The 18,670-nt window shown below is 40.0% G+C and overlaps 1 protein-coding gene across 2 annotated transcripts in view; it reads left to right on the top strand.

Moving 5' to 3' along the window:
- Nucleotides 1-18,670, top strand: part of si:dkey-49n23.1 (semaphorin-3D) — a 297,367-nt gene that overhangs the window by 267,291 nt on the left and 11,406 nt on the right. For both annotated transcript variants that reach the window (XM_039773289.1, XM_039773290.1), the window contains exons 11-16: nucleotides 2,971-3,115; nucleotides 7,449-7,671; nucleotides 9,675-9,763; nucleotides 15,965-16,006; nucleotides 17,932-18,089; nucleotides 18,296-18,360. In XM_039773289.1, the coding sequence (XP_039629223.1) occupies nucleotides 2,971-3,115; nucleotides 7,449-7,671; nucleotides 9,675-9,763; nucleotides 15,965-16,006; nucleotides 17,932-18,089; nucleotides 18,296-18,360 (722 nt within the window). The remainder of the gene's footprint in view (nucleotides 1-2,970; nucleotides 3,116-7,448; nucleotides 7,672-9,674; nucleotides 9,764-15,964; nucleotides 16,007-17,931; nucleotides 18,090-18,295; nucleotides 18,361-18,670) is intronic.

Raw genomic sequence — 18,670 nt, 5'->3', positions numbered from 1 at the left:
AGTGCATGCAAAGATTCAGAATACCAACAGAATGAGAAAAGAATCATTATTCTTAAATAACTAGATCCAGTTTTAAAGAATTGTCATGCTAATTATATAAACCATCACACTGTCCCCCATAACTGGAGGAGGCATCAGAGATGGAAACACAAAAAGACGACACAGTAAATAAATGTTACAGTGACAGAGACGAGGACATTTTCCCAAGAGGCAAAAAAGGGGCAATGCAGTGCCACCTACCGCTTCTATCTACTGTAATATCAAAAGGAGATATCTTGAGCTTTTTCATGGAGTGCTGGGTGAGGCTCAGTTAGATAGATAGATAGATAGATAGATAGATAGATAGATAGATAGATAGATAGATAGATAGATAGATAGATAGATAGGAATTAGCCAACCCGTGGTGTACCATACGTCGCATAATCAGGCCAGATTTTTAATGATTTTTAAGCACAGGGAGAAAACTATCATTTGAAAAATCGGTAATGTAATAAATCAACAAGAAAAGCAACATTGTAACAATGCACGGAACGAACCAACACACAATCGTCCGTGACTGAAAACTGGCGGACCACAATCGCGCCTTCTCCTGCCAGATGGAGGGATGGGGGTGCACGGTGCGGAGTGTGGAACGGGAGGAGAGGAGAAGGACGTCCATTCAGCTCCCTCCGTCATGCTAGTCTGCTGATTTCTCGTTCAGTATGCACTGCCCTCTCATGTGCCCACCTCCAACTCGTCACTTGAGTCGTCGTCTTTACACAGTCCAGATGCACCTGTGACTCACGTAGACTTTTCATTGCTCTGTGCGGTTTTGGCTGCCTTTCTATATATAATCCACCAAGACACCCGACCACGGTAGTAGCGAGGTGGGAGGGAGGTGTGTACAAAGGGTAGGGATGCAACCAGTGGGAGCGCATGAGTCGCACTTAGTGGGAATTCCACGGTTTGCAGCCCGAATGGGGTTCAACAGCTTACCCACGCCGGGTAGACACACGCTCAAGGTCATGCATAATTATTTATTGAATGCTAAACACTTCTGGATAGACACGGTTGTCTAAAACGGGTTGATGTGAGAATACAACAGAAAGTGAATGAAAAGATGGAACTCTGGAGAGAGCAAAATACAACACAATAGTGAACCTGCGGCATAACAAACGCCGCATAATTATTTATTGATGGTTGAACACTTCTGGAAAGACACAGTTGTCTAAAAAGGGAGGGTTTGAGGATACAAGAGAAAGTGAATGAAAAGAAGGAACTCTGGAGAGAGCAACATATAATTGTCCGTGAGTGAAGAAGACGCATGTTTGTCGCGGATGCGAGTTGCTGTATGTAGTGTGTAAAACAGTTTGCTATGGTGCACGTAGTCGTGCGTCGTAACCAAAAACTCGTTTTTTAAAGACTGCTCACTTCATTGTGTTTTAACCTCAGTTGTAAAGGATTATTTTAAGGATCCCATGGGATACCCCTCACAAACCGTTTTACGCGCTGCATATGGCGACTCACCTCCGCGAGAAACATGCCTCTATGAACAGTCAAGGTGGCTCGGAGGTACATGAGGCCTCTACGACAGACGAATATAAATGACGGCGTTCCTTCTGTGTCGTCGCGTCCGAGTTTGTGGGTGTGGCTCTGCGAGTTGTCGTCGTATCCAATTGTCTTGGAGCTGGTGGACGTGGCTCCTCCCTGCGTGCGCCATAGGTGTCTTACTTGTCGGCGGCTTAGTGAATCCACGCCCCTTCCGGCGTGCTTTCCATGGGTGTCTTGCCTTAGTGAATTATATATATAGATATTGATGGATGAGTCAGCTGGCTGCGATGACTGGTGGTACTCTTCCCATTTGCAATGCTGATACAGTTTGTTGCCAGTGTGAAACTGCCTGTCAGGGTAATAGGTTCCCCAGGTATGCTGGGTAATAGCATTTTTCTGGTGTTGCACCATTATGGATTTCCACAAGGCTGCATAGGAATTGTAGTTGGAGCATTCAGACATGTTGAAGACCCCTAGGGCTGCTGAAGGGAAATCTTGTAGGGCAACTACCTTACTCTCATCTATGTGGCCTTAAAGTGCTTCCATGGTATACTAGCGATGAAATGCAGTTTGAAAGAAGCTCATCTTCCTCAGCCGGGTGAGTCAAAGTCGGTAGTGGAAAGAGATGAAGCTCACCTGGAGTGGCAGAAAAGTAAGAAGAGAAGAGGAAGCAAATTATATTTTATTACATTGTGGAAAAGAAGCCTGTTTAAAAGACAGAAAAAGCAAAATTAAAAAGACTTTTTTTTAAGTTGGAACTGTGCATAGCGTGGTTGTGTCTGTGGTTTGGGGACCTGAGACACCCCTTACTGGCCATAACAGATACACAATTTGAAAATGAAATCAAGGCCATTTCTGACTAACATCACACTCTTTGTAATAAACATACACTACTGTGTGGGAAAGCAGAAGCCACCAACGTATTTGCCGTAGCACCGCTGATGCTTTGCTTCAACAGTAAGGAAAATTACAGCTTAAATTTCTTTGCTTGGAACGTTTGTTTTTCGGTTGAGAAATTCCAAAATTTACCAACAGAGAACTTTGTTTACTTGTATGAATTTTGGAGAAGCATTAGGCTTAATGAAACATTAACCCCATCCTGCTACAGACTAGCACTGAGGCTCTAGCAGGCAGAAGCAGGCCATTTTGAGGGTAAAGCAGGCCACGTAAAAGGAAACATCAATGAAGATGCTCTAAATTCATATTTAAGCCTATTTTCTTGCAAAGCCAGTAGCGTGAACTGAGTGATTTATAAAACCATAATTAGATTTTTTAATTTTTTTAGAGCCCACCCCTCTCCCCCATTTCTCATTTTGAGGATTTTCAGTGCATCCAAAGGGAGTCCTGGAGTACACTGCTTGAAGACCTTATATAATCAGGGATAAAAATAAAATAAGTCCTAATCTTCATGCTTTCTTTCCCTTCTTTCCTCTTTCTTAGCTCCGTCTTCAAAGGATCTGCTGTCTGTGTTTATTCGATGGCCTCCATCCGGGCGGTGTTCAATGGACCGTTTGCACACAGAGAAAGTCTGGACTATCGTTGGGTGGAATACAAAGGCAGGATCCCGTATCCCAGACCTGGCACTGTAAGAAAAACAGAGAATAGAATTTTGAGTGGATATTTTTTGCATAACACTTATGCTTTGCAACAACTATTTTAGGGCTGATGTCGACTTTTGTCAAAATTCAGGTGTAGAGGACTGTAATCAGCTGTAAACTAAATCAAAACTCACCCTTACGTTTTAGTGAGGTTTAGTCCTGTCTTTGCTAGAAGGAAAGTAACATAGCTTTGTTGATTGAACCTCGGTTCACTACGCGTGCATGAGTAGCGAAGAGCAAACAACCTCTAAAATGGTGCTGACATCTGGTGAGAGACCAAAGCAAACTACTCCATGGATGTTTTACTTAATTTCGTTGAACAGGACTCTGACTTGTTGGGCTCCGAGTTTGATGCATGTGATCTGGAGATGGATATCAAAAATGAAAGTGAGGTACCAGCATCATCTGATCAGTCCCCAGCTGATCGTGGTGCTGAATAGTTTCGTGTAGCTGATGCGCCTGGCAGGACCACCACTTACGATGACAAGAGGTACAAAGCATATTGCGTCACACTGCAACTGCCACCACCACTCACCTGCTGTGCGAAGACAGCTGGCTCACCATGCATTCCTGCTGACCATCGAGGTGCCCCCATGAAGCCACTGCCACCAGAGATGCTGAACATGCACCACCAGCAGCCACAGCACATAGCAACAGATGTTTTATGTTGTGTGAAACCATTGCTTTTTGTGCTTTTCAGAAAACTGAAAAAATATTCAGCCCTCAAATAGTTAAAGTATTTTGTAGCGTTAAGATTCACACCGTCGATGAGGCGGTGATTTATTTATTTTACTGGAGGATTACCAGGGACAACCCCAGCCTTGGAACGACACACACACACACTACAGAGACAAAAAAATGAACACACTGGGAGTTTAAACGATAAAAAGTATAATGAAATTACATTATGTAAATGAAAACAATATTACCACCCCTGATCCCTTCGGCAATATTACATTTAACATATAAACACAATAAACACACAGCAAAGTCCATGGAAACCCAAAGCGAATGAAATGAAAAGTGGTGAAGTTAAGTCCAGCGATCTGTATGATGAAAGGGAATGGAAAACACAGTCCTACCGGTAGTTGCTGTAAGTATGACGACAGATGGATGGTTCAGGAGCGCTCCATCTTCCGGGAAAGCCAATGAATCCACACACTGTTCTCAGTAGACAGTAGACAGGTAGACAGACGATCCAGACCCCAACAAACAATACAATCCAGGACACAATGATGATAAATGATGGCAGAATTAACGGCAAGCAGTCCAGCAGAGATATATAACGCACCAAACAAACAAAACAAAACAAAAAACTTTTTTTCTCTTTGACACCTGCCCTCCTTTTAAACCCCACTGGCTACCTTTGACCCCAACAGCCCCTGCAAGGACTGCTGGGAGATGCAGTTCTAACTATTAGTAGCATTGCTACAATTTCATAAACAGAATAAACCAGTCAGGGTTTAATTTTTTCTTTTAACATTTTAACTTATGAAAAATTTGAGTTTGCACAACCATACTATAAACTAGCAGTGGTAGAAGTTGTACACGGTCATTTGCATTGTGTTTTTTCACCTTTAAAACCTATAAAAAGGTGGTGAGATGGTAAGCACTACTGCTCCATAACTTTAAGCACTTTGGTTCAAATCTTACCTTGGTCACTTTTGGTGTGTTGATTGCATATTCCTCCTTTTTGTGTAAGGTTTGTGTTTAACTACCCAGGTTTGTTTCTCTCATATCTCGAGGCCTGAGTGTTTCCTACAAGGCACTGCAATCCTGTTCTTGCTTGTGCTCAGTGCTGCTGGGATAGACTTTTGCTCCCTGTGACTCGAAAATTGAAATAGTAGGTCCAAAAAACAGATAAATATTAGCTGTGATAATAATATTAATAATGATGATCCCCACTCATCCTGCCATGATTAATCCACTTGCATAACACTTTTCGTGACCCAGGTTTGGTTCCAGGCATGTTCACCATCTTTGAGGAGTTCACACATTCTTCTTGTATCCGTGTGGATTTTCTTTGGGTACTTTAATTTCTTTCCACGCCCCAATAATGCATTTTCAGTTAATCACATCCCTTCATTCATTTTTTAGACTCATTTAATCCAATTATAGAATTGTAGAGGATTAAAACCTTTTTGAGGTGGCGTCATACAAAAGTGCTATAGTATACATATACATATACGTGCACCATCTGTCAGAATTTAAAAGGAATGCATAATGTGGTACTTGTATAACTTTCACAATTTGGCTGCTAAGGACAAACACTCTAAGACTATTAACAACCCAGAATGTTGTAATTCCTCTAAAGGACATTTCTCACGTGATTCCATAACAGAAAAGGTTTGTGAATTGGAAATAAAACAAATAAAACTAACAACATAATATCCAACCAAAGAAAAGAAACAATGTTAAACACAGATAATTCTTCTTCTTCTTTCGGCTGCTCCCGTTAGGGGTTGCCACAGCGAATCATCTTCTTCCATAGTTAACACAGTTAATTAAAAATCAAAAAATATAAAAAGAACAAAAACAGACATTACTTATTAAAAAGCACAAAAATTAGATCATTCAAAAGGGACATTAAAGGACCAAACACTAAATTACAACATAAAATAGCAAAACTTAACTTCATTGTACTTGGTTATCTAACAAAAATCACCAAAAATCCAAACAAACTAACCCTTAAATGAAATCTTGAAGAAAAAACAAAAATTCCAAAAGCCAGATTAGCAGAGGACTACCACAACACGGTCAAAAGACACAGTTGCCTAAATTCATCGAGGGTAACATTCTAGGCTCTTATGTGAATGCCACAAACCTGAAAGAGAAGAAACTGCGGTGGAGCCCACTGAGTAAGCCACTTGAGTGTTTACATCACGTAACGTTATTCATCCATTTCTTCCAGGTCTGGGTCGTGGGAGCAGCAGTCTAAGCAAAGATGCCCAGACACCCCGTTTTCCCCACCACTTCCTCCAACTCCCATCAGAGGGGATATCAAGGAGTTCCAAGACTAGCTGGGAGATACAGTACAGGTCCTGGGTCTTTCCAGTTGGACATGCCCGAAACACCTCTTCAGGGGAGTGTCCAGGAGGTATCCTTATAAGATGCCCAAACCACATTAACTGGCCCCTACTGGAGTATCAGTGGCTCTACTTTGATCTCCTCCTAAATGTTTGTGCCCATCACCGTGTCTCTACGGCTGAGCCCAGACACCCTGGGAAAGAAGCACATTTCCACCTCTTGTATCCGTGGTTTAGTTCTTCCAGTTACTATCCAAAGCTCAGGTCATAGAAGAGGGTAGCAACATTGATCGAGCGGTAAATTAAGAGCTTTGTCTTTTGGCTCAGCATCTTCTTCACCACAACTGACTGGCGCAACATCAGCATAACTGCTGTTGCCACTCCAATCCACGAGTTGATCTCTTGGACCCTTCTTCTTTCACTCATAAACAAGACTCAGAGATACATAAACTCCTCTGCTTGACGTAGCACCTTCTCCCCTACCTGGAGAGGGCACTCTACACTTTTTTGGCTGAAAAATATGACCACAGACTTGGAGGTGCTGATCCTTAACCCAATCGATACACAGTTGACTGTAAGCTGCCCCAGTGCGCACCTGAGATCACCATCCGATGAAGCCAACAAGAGTACATCATCCTGTGGACACCGAATTGGACCCCCTGCAGCCCTTGGCTAAACCTAGAAATTCTATCTATTAAAATTATGAACAGGACCAGTAACAAAAGGAAACCATGGTGGAGTACCACAGCCACCAGGAACAAGTCTGACTTACTGCCAGCAATGTAAACCAAACTTTCTCTGTGGGTGTACTTGGACTAAATTATCCATAACAGTAGGCCTGGTTCCCCATATTTCCAAACCACCTCCCACAAGACCCCGAGGGTCATGGTCATATGCCTTAACCAAGTTATCAGAACGCACATACATACTTTATACATAACTTTCTCAAACACACGTAATCCAATTTAAGGTCACAGGGTGGCACAGCCTTCTGGAAGCACTAGGTGTGGGGCAGGAAACAGCCCTGGTCCAGTCCATCACAAGGTCCTCCAATGGACACACACTCATGCTCAGGCCAGTTTATAGTTTCCTATTAAGCTAACCTGCATATCTTCAGGGACGTGGAAGGAGAACCCATGAAGACACAGGGAGATTACAACAAACTCCATACAGACATTAGGGTGCAGTATTTGAACCCAAGATTCTGGATCCGTGAAGTTTCAGCACTAATCACAGCGCTGCTGTTTTAATTGCAAATTGAAGATACTAATGTCTAAATGTACTTTCATTTTAGTGTCCCAGTGAAACGTATGACCCCTTACACAAGTCAACCCAGGATTTCCCAGACGACGTCATCAGCTTTATGAGATCTCATCAGCTCATGTGGGAGGTGGTCTATCCTCTTAACAGGAAGCCTGTGTTTATGAAAGCGGGAGGCCCATTTCTACTGAAAAAACTTGTTGTTGACAGGGTGGACGCAGAAGATGGCCAGTATGATGTCATGTATCTTGGCACCGGTAAGTCATATTCCTAGCTTTTTGCTTTCTTTGTATACTTTTCATTTTATAGATAAAGGAAACAGCAAAAAATAACATAAAGTAGCATTCTCAAACTAGTTTAATCCAATTCAGAGTTACGATGGGCCCGGGTTGTAATAACAGAGATGGACGAGTTAAAGAGAGCAGGAAAAAATTGCCGTCAGATGGCAGGAAAGGGTTGTTTTAACCAGAGAGAACAAAGATTACCAATGGTGAAAAAAAAACAAAAGGTACTTCAAAAATATTCAGAGGTCAAAATGTAAGAGCAAGGCCAAAACTGATTCAAACAAGAAAATCACTAACTAAACGATTCTTTAAAGAGCAGCCACACAGGATTTGTTTTTATAATTTATCCAAAAGCTTGGATGCTGGGAAAAAAAAACACTTTGCCATCTTAAATAATGATTGTGTGGTGATGCCATGCGTCACATCAAAGGCAGTCACATCACTGGCAAGTGCCTTCATCGTTTCATGCTACATAGTTGTGGCTATGAGAAACGAAGGAAAAACAGCAGGGCCCATACTGAAAACTCAATGACGCCACTGAAATAAAGATAAAAATAAATACAGAACAGAAAAACAGAATATTTGCAATCACATATGATCCAAAATGATTAATATTACAGCAATATTATAAAGCACAGCAGCAGTGAGCCATGCATAGTGTAACAAGCTTCCCTGCTGCCACCTATAGTTAAGATCAGGGACTACTATTATATTGTATCCCCCAATCTTGCTCTTCTGTTCCTTGCACTTGGAATAATTACAACACGGCATTTTCTAGAGGTTCTTAACTTAGTGCCCTCTGGTTGTAGTCCTTGCCTGAATTGTCTACCTACAATATGCCGTTTTTACTCGTGTACCATGCGCCCTCGTGTAAGATGCGCACCCTAATTTTTACAAAGAAAATCGTTTTGCCCCTTGTATGATGCACATTGTGATTGTATAGGAATTGTTTAGGCCACGTTTTCCACGAAATAACATTCTGCTTTTGTTGCATGACGAAAGTTTTTCTTTCTTCCATCGCGTATCTTGAACACATGACTCTGGAACACCGTACTTGTGACCTGCTGCCCGATTTCCTATCTTATCTGCTTCCAAAATCACTTTTAGTTTCTCTCCCACTGTGAACGAGCGTAAACGCTTGCTACTATCCATGCTGAATGACGACGCCAAACTGATTCAAAAACAAGAGCGAGAACGCGAGCGAGCGAGAGAGAGAGAGAGCGTGAGCGAACCCAAGCAGATGAAGTAAACATTACATTTTCTCGTGTATGACACGCACCTGATTTTCTAATGCTAATTTTCGGGAAAAAATGTGTGCATGGTACACGCGTAAATATGGTAATCAAAAAATAAGGTTTGGGTGTCCAGTCTCTCAGAGCAATCTGATTGGTCAGTTTGGCTTTGGTGCAGTTGGGACAGTTTGGCTTTGCTAATGCGGAAAAAGAGGAAATGCTAATGCGAGATGCGTGAGGCGGAATAAAGACATACGCCGAGAAAAGATGAAAAACATAACACTGGACAGGAGGGGAGAAAAGCACCTCAAAAATAATGACAGAGTATAGGAGACAGGCTTAATTTGCACACTCTTATGAAAGGGAGCACCAGTGAAGAGAGGTTGAGTTACACGTGAATACAGAGGAAAGGCACTGAAAGTACACATGGGGCAAGAGAAAGCAAACATTTTTATATTATTCTATTACCTGTCTTGAACAGATACCGTGGCTAGTGATATACTGCATGTTGTCCTTTAATTGCCAAGGTGTCATACAGCAGTACGTCTGCTCTGTTATCTGCAGCGCCAGGCCCCACCTGGCATCAGCCTGCTAAAACATCAACTAAAACATATCAAAATCCTACATTACAAATACTGCAATATGACCTAACTGATGTAACAAACCAAGAAAACTAAATGAAGTATAACCTGTGAAACAAATATATAATGACCAATAATTGACGTGCCGCTTATGTATCCCCAGATGAAGGGAAAATTCTGAAAGTGATCATGATCCCCAAACAAGACTGGAGCACAGAGGAGATCATTTTGGAAGAGATTTCTGTTTTTCAGGTAAAGTGATTAAGTCTTAAATTTTATGAAACAGACGTCTGGGTTATGCTTTGCATACTCATGATTCTATTAATATGGGATTCATTGTTGTGCTACAGGTATTGTGTGGTTATTAGTACCCTATATTACAGTACAATTTGGACAGTCAATGAAAAACACAGCAGAATATAAATATCAACGACACAATAGTATAGAAGGGACATTCTAATGAATGAAGGAAATCACTGGAAATCAGAATTCCATAAAAACACTTTTATATACCATTTGCTTCACAGTTCACCATATAACCAATCCAAGTGTGAAATGGAGCCTTATCATGACATTAAACACATTCAACAAATCAGTACAGATGATTTACAGTTGTGCTTGAAAGTTTGTGAACCCTTTAGAATTTTCTATATTTCTGCATAAATATGACCTAAAACATCATCAGATTTTCACTCAAGTCCTAAAAGTAGATAAAGAGAAACCAGTTAAACAAACGAGACAAAAATATTATACTTGGTCATTTATTTATTAAGGAAAATGATTGAATATTACATATTTGTGAGTGGCAAAAGTATGTGAACCTTTGCTTTCAGTATCTGGTGTGATCCCCATTTGCATCAATAACTACAACTAAATGTTTCCAGTAACTTTTGATCATTCCTGCACACCGGTTTGGGGAAATGTTAGCCCATTCCTCCGTACAGAACAGCTTCAACTCTGGGATGTTGGTGGGTTTCCTCACATGAACTTCTCGCTTCAGGTCCTTCCACAACATTTCGATTGGATTAAGGTCAGGACTTTGACTTGGCCATTCCAAAACATTCACTTTATTCTTCTTTAACCATTCTTTGGTAGAACGACTTGTGTGCTTAGGGTCGTTGTCTTGCTGCATGACCCACCTTCTCTTGAGATTCAGTTCATGGACAGATGTTCTGACATTTTCCTTTAGAATTCTCTGATATAATTCAGAATTCATTGTTCCATCAGTGAAGGCAAGCCGTCCTGGCCCAGATACAGCAAAACAGGCCCAAACCCTGATAACTACCACCACCATGTTTCACAGATGGGATAAGGTTCTTATGCTGGAATGCAGTGTTTTCCTTTCTCCAAACATAACGCTTTTCTTTTAAACCAAAAAGTTCTATTTTGGTCTCATCCGTCCACAAAACATTCTTCCCATAGCTTGTTAGTTTGTCCACGAGATCTTTAGAAAACTGCAGACGAGCAGCAATGTTTTTTTTGGAGAGAAGTGGCTTTCTCCTTGCAACCCTGCCATGCACACCATTGTTGTTCAGTGTTCTCCTGATGGTGGACTCATGAACATGAACATTGGCCAATGTGAGAGAGGCCTTCAGTTAATTTGAAGTTACCCCGGGGTCCTTTGTGACCTCGCTGACTATTACACGCCTTGCTCTTGGAGTGATCTTTGTTGGTCGACCACTCCTGGGGAGGGTAACAATGGTCTTGAATTTCCTCCATTTGTACACAATCTGTCTGACTGTGAATTGGTGGAGTCCAAACTCTTTAGAGATGGTTTTGTAACCTTTTCCAGCCTGATGAGCATCAACAACTCTTTTTGTGAGGTCCTCAGAAATCTCCTTTGTTCGTGCCATGATACACTTCAACAAACGTGTGTTGTGAAGAGCAGACTTTGATAGATCCCTGTTCTTTAAAAAACACAAGGTGCCCACTCACACCTGATTGGCATCCCATTGATTGAAAACACCTGACTCGAATTTCACCTTCAAACTAACTGATCATCCTAGAGGTTCACATACTTTTGCCACTCACAAATATGTAATACTAGCAAAATACCCGCGCTTCGCAGCGGAGAAGTAGTGTGTTAAAGAAGCAATGAAAAAGAAAAGGAAACATTTTGAAAATAACGTAACATGATTGTCAATGTAATTGTTTTGTCACTGTTGTGAGTGATGAGTGTTGCTGTCATATATATATATATATATATATATATATATATATATATATATATATATATATATATATATATATATATATATATACACACACATAAACATATATATATATACATATATACATATACACATACATACATACACACACATATATACACACAAATACATATATATATATACACACACACACACACATATATAAACATATATATACATATACATACATATCTACATATATACACACACAGCTATTTCTTATCAGTGCAATACGCTGCTTGTTAAAACGGATAACTCCCGCTCTTACGTGCAAGTCTGCGTGGATATTATGAACTATCGTATTTGTTCAAGTTCTATTTAAATTTTAAATAGAAGGAATTTTTATTTAGTCGACAGAAATATCTTTGGTAGGAATGGTAAAACAGACAGGAATATTATTCTGAATAAATCAACTCAAACCTTAAACAACTTATAATATTTTGCTCTCCATATAAATATATCCTGTCTAAATTATACAAGTTAGAAATAAAGTAAACGTTAAAAGAACAAACATTCAAATTTCTTTACTCTTATGTAATTTTATATAAAAATAAACTTAGATTTTAAATATCCCAAAAGATTTTGCTCTCCATAAAAATATATCCTGTCAAAATTATACAAATTCAAATATGAACATGCTGCATAACAAAACCTGGAAATATAAATAAAATGTGTTCCTTTCAGCAATAACAAATCAAATCATTCAGTTGTCTTTGCTCATATGTCATTTTAGAGCTGGACGCCTGGCATCTTTTTGGCACAGGTTCGTTTCTGTTTGGTGTGAGGTTCTGTGTTGTGGAGATTCTCAGGATGGATTGCAGGTGCTCATCAGTGAGGCGACTCCTGTGTGCTGTTTTGTTAGTCTTTATCACTGAGAAGAGCTTCTCACACAGATATGTGCTACCAAACATGCACAAGGTTCGAGCGCATGTAGACGGACTTTTTGTTCTTCAAAGTCACCAAAGCGCCGTGCAAACTCAGTGCGCTCAGTTTATCAGCAAAGTGCGATTTGGGAACACCGTAGTGACGACTTGGTTTAACATTACTTGGCAACAGGGAAAGTGGGGCAAGGTGCACTGGTGCATTTGTGTCTCCCATAAAAGCAGCTTCACTTGAAATCACTTTGTGATTGTGCACGGGTAAAACGTCCGCTGAAGTGTCAGATTCTTATTTAATTCTTCTGCTTTCTGTATCTTCTGCATTGCATTCAGGTTACCCTGATGTTTTGTCTCATAGTGCCGTCTTAGATTAAATTCTGTAATTACAGCCACATTAGCTCCACAAATGAGACACACGGGTTCAGTAAACATATACTCAGCCTCCCATCGGTTTTAAAGGCTCTATTTTCAGAATCAACTTTTCTCTTCAGCATCGTGTGAGCTAGCTTCGCAATAACTTGCAGCATCATAAGGTAGACTTGATTAAGCGGTAAGTGTTCGCAAGGCAGCTGAAGCGCTGCATTATGGGATCTGTAGTTTATTGTGTTACCAGCGCTTCATATACCCGGCCATTAATAACAATAATACAGTATATAAAATGATCTGCGGGCGGATATAATTACGCCGGGCGGATGTGGCCCTGCCCTTGAGTTTGACACATATGGACTAAATAGAACTTGAAAAGATATATTTTTCAAATGTGATCGCAATTCAGATAGAGTTGACGCGACTACAGCCTGCATGCCTCAATAAGTCATCCTCCCTCGCTCTTACTTTTTACCGTTCATCTAATGAATACACTGAGTATGGCTTTACCAAAACAATCATTGATGGCGAATAAAGTATCCATTATTCGAGTATGTAGATCGGGATATATATATATACATATATATATACCCGCGATCGCAGCGAGAAGTAGTGTGTTAAAAAGCTAGAAAAGAAAAGGGAACATTTTAAAAATAGCGTAACATGACTGTCAATATACAGTATTTGTTTTGTGAGTGTTACTGAGTGTTGCTGTCATCAAGGATTTGATTATCATTATTTCTTTCAATCAGGTTCGTATTTGTAGGATGTGTTGTGTTCAAGTTACATTCCGTGTTTGTCAATCGTTGTAAAGATGACAGGTTTCATTCATCGATTCGTTTCTTACTGCATCAATAAACAGCTCGTCTTCTTCTTTATCTGAGACCTGACACACTGCATGCACGGGTTTTTTACACTGTCTTCCTTTAGCGGGACATTGACTTTTTCCAACGTGTGCTTTGTTTTGGATTTATGAATATGCTTGTATGTATCAGGCGCTTCATATTTTTGCTGCCTTTTCAATTGTGTAATTCGGTTTTGTTCAGCTCTTTGGAACTGTTGCTTTTATCTGTGCACTGCGTCAGTTCACGTGAGCCGCTCGGTGTACATGCATGAAGGTTCCCAGCTGTGCTGGTGCCATCTGTGCTATGTCCATGGCTGTATTTAATGTTACCTTAGTCCTGGCACTTAAAACTTTCTCTCGCAGTTTAAGCTGAGTTTGTGTCAAACACCACCCTGACCATCTCATCTTCCTCTCCATAAGCACAGTCCTTCACCCGTGAATATTTAGTGGCAGTTTGCTATTGGATTGCGCTGACGGACGGCCTTATATGGGCAGGCACTAAATTACAAACGCCAGCGGCAGCCTGTCTATGAACTTAATTTAAAGTGTAGGTTTACATCGTGCTTTGTTTCCAAAGTAGCAGAACTCATGAATATGGTTGTATATGTCACTCGCTCGCTTCTTATTGTTTCGCTGCCTTCTAAATTATATAATGCATGTTTTCTTCAGCGCTTTTTGGAGGTCTTCCTGGTTTTCTATGTACTGCGTGATTACGTGACGGCGTGATGATGTCACACGAAACTCCCCACGGCGTTGAAGCTCATCTCCATTACAGTAAATGGAAAAACTGCTTCCAGTTATGACCATTACGCGTAGAATTTCGATATAAAACCTGCCCAACTTTTGTAAGGAAGCTGTAAGGAATGAACCTGCCAAATTTCAGCCTTCCACCCACACGGGAAGTTGGAGAATTAGTGATGAGTCAGTGAGTGAGTCAGTGAGTGAGTCAGAGTGAGTCAGTGAGTGAGTGAGTGAGTGAGTGAGTGAGGGCTTTGCCTTTTATTAGTGTAGATTCAATCATTTTCCTCAATAAATAAATGACCAAGTATAATATTTTTGTCTCATTTGTTTAACTGGTTTCTCTTCATCTACTTTTAGGACTTGAGTGAAAATCTGATGATGTTTTAGGTCATATTTATGTCGAAATATAGGAAATTCTAAAGGGTTCACAAACTTTCAAGCACAACTGTACATGCCCCAGGGTGAAATGTACCAAGATGTCCATCACTACCCATAAAGTCTGGAAAATGTAAATCCATCTGCTAGACTTGGGTAAACTGTTAAGAATATAATTTACCAGTGGACGTTACACTGCTTAATTAATATTAATTACATTTATATAGCACTTTTCTCACTACTCAAAGCACTTTACATAGACAGAGGAGAACTACTTCAACCACCATCAATGTGTAGCACCCATCAGGATGATGCGACAGCAGCCATTATTGCACCAGTACGCTCACCACACATTAGCTATTAGGTGGTGAAGGGGTGAGATATACAGTACCAAATTTGAGACAGGCATTGATTAGGGGGCCAGAACGGGCAAAGCTGTGACCAGCAGTTTAGCCAGCACATCGGGATATACCCTGCTGTTTAAGAAAGATACCCAGGGGTCTTTAATGACCACAGACAGTCAGGACCTCAGTTTTACTTCTCATCCGAATGACAGCACCACATTTACAGCATAGTGTCACCATCGCTGGACTGGGATGTTGGGATCTGCACACAGACCACAGGGTAAGTGCCCCCTGTTGGCCCATACACACCTCTTCCAGCAGCAACACATGATCTCCCATCCATGTAATGGCCAGGCTCAAACATGCTTAGCTTCAAGTTGATGACCTGTCCTAAAGCGCAGGTGGTATGGCTGTTTCTTAGTGAAGAGTAGCCTTCACTAACTGAATACTGATGTTAACTCATGAAGCCATCATAAGCTTATGAGTGAGCTCGAATACCACCTGTTAGAAAATGTCTTGTGCTTTGAAATTTAACTATGATATTATTGAAAAGCCTTCCATATTATTCCTAAGGCAATTTAATTGTCAGAATTATACCTATTTGTTGAGTCCCTTCAAAATCTCTAAAAGTGAAAGCATTGTAATAATTGCAATAGATGAATATTAAAAAGATCTTTATTCTCATTGTTTTTTAGAAGCCGAGCCCCATTGTTAACATGGAAATTTCCACAAAGCGAGTAAGTCATTGAAAATGTGATTAATGTATTCAGTTGCTATACTTATATAGTTAAATATATATATTATATTTATATAGTTAACATCTGACAGTTATTTTATAGTATGATCTTCTTTACCTGGTCAAAGTTTCAAAGTGAGTTTCTTATCGAGTTACAGTACATATGCAGAGATCATCCTGTTTTGAAACATCAGAACACAGAAATGACTTTTCAAAGTTTAATGACTCTGCTCATGTGTCCCACTATGAAATAATTCTGTCATCAATATTTTGTTGAATTCTTTCAGTGTAACAGAACAGAGAATTATGTACTTAAGGACACCAGTGGAAATTAAAGTGCAATGCATTTAGGACTGAAGCCAGGAAGCATTTCTTTATGTAAATACACACAAAGAGTGTAATAAAAATAAATCAACCTGAATTGAATTTTTAGTCAAACTGCAGAAGTACAAGGAAGTCACATGTAATGAGCATAATGACTTTCTGTTTTAACTACCCAAATAGTTTTTACCCCATTCCCATTCAGACTGCATTTCCTCCATTACCTCCCTCCTTACCTGGAAGAAAAACACAGGAATCCAGCCATTTAAAAGGTCGAAGTCATGTACATTTATGGAAAATAGTGGGAAGCTTCCTACATGTATCAATTATTTCTCATCTGCAAATACTTAATAACATAATTCCTTCCCTTAATTAAAACTATAATCTGAAGTGCTGTCATTTATAATATATTTTATTCACAATGTTGCAATCTCCTTTGGCTATTGGACCTGAGGACTAAATTACAGCACTAAGGCTAACAGGACCGTGTGTTACATTCTGAATATTAACAAGCAGAATATCTGACTTTTTTATTTCATTTTTTTTTTTTTTACCAAGAATACACAATTTGCAAGAGTAAAAATCCAATTGGATTGGTCTTTTCGGCAATGTTAGCAGCTTATTACACACTTAAAGTCTTAACTTATCTGCACTTTGTTGTTATATGTAACTCCAGCTGTCAAATCATTTAGAGTCATTTTACAGCCGATGCTTTTTTCTGGCTACATTATCCAACACTTTAAAAGTAAGTAGACAGAATGATTAATTGCACCAGAAGAGTGCACCACACTGCCATATGAAATGCATTTATTGTCACAATTAAAATGCTAGAGACACATAACTAGTCAACAATTTCCATACAGCCTTCTTCTTAGATTAACTTAATCATAAAGATGTGTGAAACTAGAAAAAAGTAAATATGGATTCCATCCATCCATTATCCAACCTGCTATATCTTAATACAGGCTCATGGAGGTCCGCTGGAGCCAATCCCAGCCAGCACAGGGCACAAGGCAGGAACAAATCCCGGGCAGGGTGCCAGCCCACCACAGGGCACACACACACACACACACCAAGCAGACACTAGGGACAATTTAGGATCGCCAATGCACCTAACCTGCATGTCTTTGGACTGTGGGAGGAAACCCACGCAGACTCGAGGAGAACATGCAAACTCCATGCAGGGAGGACCCAGGAAGCAAACCCAGGCCTCCTTACTGCGAGGCAGCAGCGCTACCACTGTGCCACCGTGCCACCCTTTTAAAGTTGTTTTTTTTTTATTAAATTTTTCTCAAACAATTAAAAAAAACACACACACACTTTATTTTCCTCCTGGCCAATACGGGGTATTTCAGCTATGTTAGCTAGTATTAGATAAAAAGTGCTATAAATGGTGTCAATAGAATAGGACTGAATTAGCAATCTGCAAAAGGGAAAAAAAACAGGCCAACAGTCATTTCACAATAGAAACAGAAAAATGATCCTGAATTGAAATTTGTAGAGAGTATCATATCTTTTGGCTATTGGAATAATTATGAATATATTTTTCAAATGTAAATAGCAATTTGTTCTTTGACGATTCTCCCCTTGTTTGACTTTCTGCAGCAACTGCTGTATGTGAGCACAGTTTCTGAACTTGCCCAGGTGTCTCTGCACCGATGTGAACTCTATGGAAAGGTCTGTGCTGACTGCTGCCTTGCAAGAGATCCTTACTGTGCCTGGGATGGCAGTCTGTGTACCAGATACTTCCCAACTAACAAACGGTGAGTTTAGATACAGGGATCTGATGAGAGATCTGTTACATAGTGTAAGTAAAATGTTACAAAGAAATGATACTGAGGTTAGCTATAAATCGTTCATGCAGACGCACACTAAATGTAATGAGATGGAAGCATACGGTACATTAGTGGCACTGAAAGTTTTTGTCGTCTATCAGGTATAAAAGTGATATTTTACTTTATTTTTGCAGACGTGCCAGAAGACAGGATGTGAAACATGGAGACCCTCGAAGTCAATGCCATGATCTTGAAGAAGGTAAAAGAAAAATGCATCATATGCATTATAATTTAAAAGAATAACATGGTAATCGCCACGTGGATCATAAGGGTATAGTTAGGTAATGCAAATCAATGCCAGGTTTATGGGTGTGTTTCCTACATAAACAGCTTTCACATTTTGGTAATACTAAAATTGGCCTAGGGTGTAATTATGAGGCACAATACAGTACGTCTTTATCTTAGAGAATGAAAGAGACTTAAATTGTTTGACACTGAAACCTTACGAGTACCATGTTCTTTTTCTGGGTTCTTAATATGTAATAAAAATTCTTGGTATATACTCAAAG

The sequence above is a fragment of the Polypterus senegalus genome, chromosome 12, assembly GCF_016835505.1.
Source record: "Polypterus senegalus isolate Bchr_013 chromosome 12, ASM1683550v1, whole genome shotgun sequence".
NCBI classification, from domain to species: domain Eukaryota; kingdom Metazoa; phylum Chordata; class Cladistia; order Polypteriformes; family Polypteridae; genus Polypterus; species Polypterus senegalus.
This window is presented reverse-complemented; position numbering and strand designations above follow the sequence as displayed.